This window comes from Neltuma alba, unplaced genomic scaffold (assembly GCF_004799145.2).
Source record: "Neltuma alba isolate B1F8T4 unplaced genomic scaffold, ASM479914v2 tig00006207_pilon, whole genome shotgun sequence".
Taxonomy (NCBI): Eukaryota; Viridiplantae; Streptophyta; class Magnoliopsida; order Fabales; family Fabaceae; genus Neltuma; species Neltuma alba.
In genome coordinates this window covers 1-7,343 of record NW_021634388.1, presented here as the reverse complement: position 1 = coordinate 7,343, position 7,343 = coordinate 1, and the positions used below count along the sequence as shown (strand labels likewise).

The following is a 7,343-nucleotide window of genomic DNA, read 5'->3' as shown; positions in this document are numbered from 1 at the left end:
CGAGTTATAATTTGCCTGTGAAATTTTTAGAGCTTTAGGTCTAAGGGAAGAACACAAGCTTTTTAATCCAAATTACAAGTTTTAATACATAAAAAATTTAACAAAAAGGGTTTAATGCATAATGAATAAGAATCATATGCAATGTGAAACTTCTTATTACCATAAATCTCATGGTATCTTTCGAACATTTCGCTGTGAGGCACGACAACAAGCACTCACATGCTTTGAGGTGCTTTAGTTGAAGCTAAAATGATGATATGGGAGATAAAAGGGGCATTCCGAGAATCGAACTCGGGACCTCTCGCACCCAAAGCGAGAATCATACCACTAGACCAAATGCCCGATGTGCTGACTGGCGCCAGATAGTAACCTGAATAGTCAGAATTCATCTCCAGCAATTTCCCCACAGCCCCTTCCCCATCTGGCCATCTCTCTATTTCCATGATTTTCAGTCTCCTGAAAGAGTCCCCCACATGGCAGTATTTGGCACTAATCTCCTTTCCCAATTTAAGGGCTCCAATGCGGGAGCACGCACTTAATCCAGTGCCGGAGAGTCTTAAGTTAGGGTCCGTTTGATTAGAGATAGGAAAAGTAATTTGTTTTTTATTTAACTTTTGAAAAAATTAGATTGGATAAAAGTTAATGGTCAGTTTGGATTAGTGGTAAAAAAAAAAACTTATTTTCAATTTAACTTTTGAAAAAGTTATATTGGGTAAAAGTAAAATTGGGTAATGTAAATTGTGTTTGGATTTGATTTTATAAAAGTTGGTTTGTAAAAGTTAGATTTGATAAAAAGTTATTTGGATTATGAAAAAATAATGGGAGGAATGAGAGAATAATCCGACAAGTATAATTATAAGCACGATTATTACTTCAAAAAGCTACCTCCCCCAGCTTAACATTAATCAAGCATTTCCATCCATTTTTGGCCCCTAAGTGCGATGGCCTGGAAGTTCTCCCAAACAAGTTCTACGTTTTGCAACGTACTTATGGTGAAAATAAGTTACTTATGACTTACCAATTGCTCTCCCAAACAGATACTAAATTGGGTAATGTGGATTGTGTTTAGATTGAATTTTATAAAAATTAGTTTATAAAAGTTAGATCGGATAAAAAGTTGTTGAAATTATAATTAAATAAAAGTAAGTTTAGTTTGTAAAATTACCAAAATAAATATGAGTTTTATTAAATAATAAAAATGATTAAAAAATAAATTTACATAATATTATGAATTTAAATTGGTAAGTTTAGTTTGTCAAATTATCAAAATGAGTATGAGTTTTATTAAATAATAAAAAATAAAAAAATAAATTTACATAATACAATGAATTTAAATTATTTTAGTATGAAGAAACAAAATTTCATGATTGAAAAATATTTTAAAACATTAGAAATATCATAAAATGTTATTGTAAATATAAAGTGAAACATAATTTCAATAGATAAAATATTTTTAAATTAAAATTCATTGTATTGTGACAAGCTTAAACAAAATAACATTACATAATTAATTATCTGATAAACTGTGGACAATTTGGTTTTTGATTGTGTCATGGACGTGATTTATATGCCATGAAAACTGTGATGTTACATTTGAAGACAATGCTTAACTAGCTTCAGTGTGATCATCTGCCCCAATTATAGTATCATTTTCAACTTCTAAGAAATAGTTGTTGAAGCTCGAATGTCTCCTTATAAGATTATGCATCACCGTTGTTGCACATACCATGTACACTTGTGTTTGGAACTCATAACCATGCATATTTTGTAAGATTTGACATATATTCTTATAAACCCCAAATGTTCTTTCTATTGTGCACCTTAAACTGTAATGATAATAATTAAAGGCTTGGTTATACTTGTTGTCAGAAGTTTAGAAGGTAGTAGCGCTCTAATCTATATGAATCAAGATATCCATTTAGTGTTGGATATCCCGCATCAACCAAATAACATTTTCCTAATGATTCATGAAACTATTGTGACATTGTGAAATTAATTAAAATATAAATAATTAAAAATTAGCTTAGTTAAAGGTTATAGATATATACCTAGAGGTGGCTAAGGGAAATTTAGAGACAGAGTTGCAATAGCTGTGTTAAACACATGAGCATCATGTGCAGATCCCTCTCATCCTGACAACACAAAAGTGAAACACATATTCCATTCACATATAACTATAACATTTTGTGACGGGAATCCTTTCTACCAATAATTTTGTCTCACTTTGCAAATGGAAAAACACATTGTATAAAAGTGGCATCAATTGCTTCTATTGCATATTTAAAAAATAGATAATAACATAAATCTTGCACAATTTTTCTATGAGGTTCATGAAATGTAGGATCTAAGGGTTGAATAATTTCCCTTAATAGATTAAGTCAAATTTGTAGTACATTGTGAAACTGCCTACTTATAGTTTCCCCTGAACATTAAAATCATTCCTAGATCATTCTATTGCATTGTCTATGTGTAGTCGCGTTTAAAAACATAGTGACAATTTATTTAATACCTACATATTTAGACTCGCATAAACCATGTTCTGCCAATTTAGCATATAAGAGGTTGAAAACATCTTTATCCACTTTGACTATTTCATGATGTTGCCAATCATCGTGAGTTGTCAAAATGTCTTACACCCATAAATTCCATGTTTACTCACTAGTTCTACAGTACTATTCACACATATACCTTTGATAATAATGACTCACTAATGCTAGTAATGCATCTACTACTTCATATTATGTTAATTCATTATTTATAACAAATAACATGCAGAATGACTATCCCGATCCCCTCCCTTCCACTATGAATCATTATTCCAATTCGTCAATGTATCTTCATTTCACAGTGAGTCAGCATTCCAATTGGCCATTGTATGATGTTTCCTGTAATTAGGAGGAGAATAAAGCATAAACATTGTAAGTAGTAAATAAATATATTCCATGTTATAAACAAATAAACCAAACACACAAATAAAAAGTCAAAATTATCGTACTCATGTTACATACTCATTAATTAAGTTCTTATAACAGACATCAGTTCATATTAAAAAAAGTACAATAATGAAGACAAAATTATAAAGTCCTCAACCAAGAATCCCTTTCATGTGTTTGGGTCTTCTGGTGCTGGTATCAACCACTTTAACAACTTGTGTTTATCATTCATAAGTGACATATACACTTTCCTAGCCCACCTCAACCGGGAAACCATTTTAACACATTCATAATATGGTTCATTGTCATCATCGTGGGAGCCCGGGGCTCTAACCTCATGCCTGTTGAAGAATGAGCTGGAGACTCATAGGTAGTGGCTTGGTTAAGGGAACCCACCGAAGCCGTAGCGAAAGCAAGACAAGCTTCTCAGTGTTAGCTAGGTGTGTCAAAACCTTGTTAATTGAATGGGGATCATTGTTCAATGTTGATGCTCGCTGCTTAGAAGCAGATACTACAACATTAAGGCTGTCAACAATTTATCTAGAGGTAGCAACTTTTTTATTCTTGTTCCTATAAAAAGCCTCACTCTCTTCCTCTTTCTATAGCTTCCTGAACCATTTCATCTACTAACAGCAAGGTTGTTTAAGTTACAACTAGCCAAATCATCTGTTAGTCCTACATTGGCTATTGGCATGACACCAAAATTTTCGTCTTTGTTGTCTTCCGACCCTTCCTCTTGGTCCAACATGACTCTATAAACATTGTCCTCGCTTTCTGTGTTAGTCTGCATAGTAGGTGCTGGCTCAGGTTGTGTGACAAATGGTGCGTACATATAATCTCCCGAAGCCAAAATATCTCTGAATATTTTCATCAAGTCAGATGCAAACATCAACTCTTGACGTCTAAACTTCTTGAAATTTGGGTCCACCCACATTCATAGAATTAGCCATAATCAAGCTATGTTTGAACTAATATTCCAAATTAAAACCCAAGGAACACAAATATTTACCAGTAATTTTTGTTGCCACCACTCATCAGAGGCCAACACAGTATTTGTGGCAGCATCATACCCTATGCCAATCTCTCCAGACATCAATGATTCCCATAACTTCTATTTTTCCTCAATATATCAAATCTATTTTTTAGCTGTTTCTTGTCATAAGATTTCCCACTCCTTTTATTAAATATCTTTGCAATATTGTTCCAGCCGGGCTTTGTGAATGCTGTGCCTTATCGTTCCTTTTTCAATATTTGGTTGGCAAAGACATCGATAAAAATTTTAGTCGTAAATGCATCCCATGTTGCTTTTCCTTTCGCATGGTCCATATTTCTATGGAATATAATACAGATAAGAGTAACCAAACAAAGGATCTCAAGCAAGCAAAGCTACACAAATCAGCACATAAAATTGCCGCATCATCTTATCCAATAGGTAAGAGTAAAACAATGACGTGGATTATCACCTCATGAAGTGACATGCAAGAAAAATTCTAGAGCGAATTTAATCAACCATTGAAGCCTTTTGCATGATAAGTAATAAATCTTTACTGACATCTTAATCTCTCTCACAAACTCTTGCATTTCTTGAAAAATAGCACAATTATGGAGTAAGCCACTGATATAATGGTTCCATGAATGCTTGTGTTTTCACGTCATGTTCTACTCATGTCAACTGTTTCATGAACAATCATGTTTTACTCAGGACAGGTAGTACAGAAACAAAAGGATTAAAACCTACCAAGAAACAATGATTAATATTCACATCAAGAAATGGAAATCATAAAACAATAGTTGAATACCAAAACGGAGACAGCCTCCTCGACCACCCCTGCTACTGTGACTGTGACTGCACTACTTACAGAGACAAGAATGTATTCAGTTAATACCTGCAGCAACAACAAGATTTAAATGTTCAAGGAAACAGACCAACTTTTACCGATATACATTTAAATTAAACAAGAGAGGTTATTAATGACAGTTCAAATATATATTAAATAAATTAAGCATATAAGTACTATAAAGGACAAAATCCGACCATCAGAAAGGCCAGTGCTCCACCAAAAATCATCAGCAAGCAACTTCGATTATATGCGATGGATTATTGAATTATTAACATCAATTGAAAACTGTTATCTTGTCTGTTTAACTCTTTCTCAAGTTTGTTAACTTGTCTTCGTATCCGGGGGGAAAAAAAAACGTAGTTATTCAAATTGTTTCCCCACATGCCTATTCATATGTTTCCCCATCAGAATAGCTTCAAATGTTAAAAAAAAAAAAAAAGCATAAAAAATCTGGTGAATGTAGTCAAAGGTCCCGCAAAAGAGCTCACCTGCACCAAATCCGGGACCCATGCGACCTAAGAGGAGGAGATTTGACAAGAAAAGATGATTTCAGGCCAACCTACCCACACACAACGACGAGCATGAACTAGCGATGCCAAAGACTTGTTGGAGACAGCGACTGCGACTTCCACACGCTAAGAACAGAGCTGACGAAGCCAGAAGGGTAGAAGAACAGCGAGCACAGATTGACCTCGACTTTCCCACGGCGAGCACAAGCTGGCCATGGAAAGCATGAACCGCTGATGGCGACCACGACTGGCGATTGATCTAACAAGGCGACAAGACAAGCTCGAAGACAGAGGAGGTGCGTGAAGCACGAGACAAATATGAGGAAGAGGAGAGAGAATAATATTTTTCTAAGCCACCAATAATTGTTATAACAGTCCTACCAACATCATAAGCACTATTAGCTACAAGCATAAGCAAGGGAGCAGCTTCTGAAAAAGCCAAATTCAAACAACTTTTGGCCCTTAACAACAACCAGAGCCCAAACGTGCTTAACACTCTAAAAGCCACTTATTCGAGATCCAATCGTGGATCCAAACACACACTAAATGATGAATAGATATTCTCGTTTTAGAAATCAAAAGAAGTGAACTCCTGAAATTGGTTGTTCACAAGCACGCCCCAGCAATGGTGCTCCGTGTGATTATAGCCATTCAACACCCTCCTTGCACATGCTTTTAAAGAGCTGAAATGCTTCCTCCTACATATTCCTAAAGGCATAAGTATCTATCATAGTGTTTTCATGAAACAGAATCTCTATCCGCAGGCATATGATTAAACAAATCACGGGCAGCCTCCACTTTCCCAAACCTACCATCCATGGAGACCAATGCATTGTGCACTACCAAACTCCACACCAGAGAGCTCGTTTCAATAGACTTGTGAATCTCCACGCCAGCAACACAATCCAACGCTTCACCACGAGCCTTGAGAACAGATGGATAAGTGAAATTGCCTGGTTTAACCTGCTTATTCATCATTTTCTTACTGACAGAAGTAGCCTCTGGAAAAAGTCCATTTCTAACATTGGACGACATGAGCAAATTCCAAGGTAAAGGGTCCAAAAAATTAGTGGCTTCGATAGCAACTTGAGCATCAGCGAGAAGATCGACACTTGCATTAAAAAGTGATGAGCCTAGGAACCATAATGGGGTGTTAATCAAAACCAAGTGAAATAATCTGGACATGAACTTGCTTACTCTGTGGCAGTGATTTAAGGTTGATGCAAGATAAAAGAAGAGTGCTAATGGGATGTAATATAAGGTCAAAAGAACCAAAAGAAGACGCATGGCTCTGGATTTGAGAAAATACTCCAGATGCATTTGATAACTATTCTATCTTACAAACTCTCTGAGAGATGCATGAAGAGAGCCCAATCATAGATGCATCACCAGGAACGGTTTGTGTATCAACTTGGCAAGTGAGTGGCTTCCATGATTTTGGTATGAACATTTAAACTTGAGACAAGAATTGATTTCTTGACACTGAAAACAACGTTGAAGGCGGCATAAAATAAGAACCGACCGCATGGCTTCATAAGAATGTAAATAGTGAAGAAAAGTTTGGTTAATGGGGGTTAAGTTGTTGTTAAATCTACTTACGAAATATTTGGGTATGAGCATCTAACACCATAAACATTTTTTGAATGTAAAAATATACATGAAGTTTTTAAAAACAATGCAAAAATGTCATGACCATTGAGTCAACATTGACTGTTTACCAAAACACGTAGGCTAAAAAAATGGTATACATGGAGTTTTCAAAATGATGCAAAAATGCCATAAACTGTTAAAAAACTCCATATGCATTTTTGTACTATTTTAGAAACTTTATATGTATTTTTGCACCATTTCATGGTTGAATTGTCTTAACAGCATTTTTCGTCATTTTGAAAACTTCATATGAATATATATTTTCTTCTAGAGGCATTTTTAACAAGCAGTTATTGTGCACTGGCTAACCCAACTATAAGGTAAGCTTCAAAACGAGCAAGTTTCTTTTCAATACAAAACTAAAAACACTACTCAAGTTCTAAACGGCTTTAAATCATCTTCTTCACTAA

The 7,343-nt window shown here is 35.0% G+C and overlaps 1 protein-coding gene and 1 non-coding gene across 6 annotated transcripts; both read right to left on the bottom strand.

Moving 5' to 3' along the window:
• Positions 1-270: 270 nt before the first annotated feature.
• Positions 271-342, bottom strand: TRNAP-UGG (transfer RNA proline (anticodon UGG)). Its single transcript has one exon. It is a non-coding gene; the product is annotated as a tRNA-Pro (tRNA).
• A 2,453-nt stretch (positions 343-2,795) lies between these two features.
• On the bottom strand, positions 2,796-6,797 carry LOC114749868 (pentatricopeptide repeat-containing protein At1g71490-like). Of its 5 annotated transcripts, XR_003740595.1 has the most exons (4): positions 6,096-6,797; positions 5,263-5,981; positions 4,733-4,819; positions 2,796-2,885 (listed from the first exon to the last, which is right to left on the bottom strand). XR_003740595.1 is itself a non-coding variant. In XM_028938408.1 (2 exons), exons 1-2 carry the CDS (start codon positions 6,601-6,603, stop codon positions 4,809-4,811), a joined length of 519 nt encoding a protein of 172 aa, XP_028794241.1. In that variant the 5' UTR covers positions 6,604-6,797; the 3' UTR covers positions 4,454-4,808. The 5 variants fall into 5 exon arrangements, 1 of the variants encoding a protein (XP_028794241.1); XR_003740594.1 differs by having other exon boundaries at positions 5,263-6,797; XR_003740596.1 differs by having other exon boundaries at positions 5,338-6,797.
• Between the last annotated feature and the right edge of the window lie 546 nt (positions 6,798-7,343).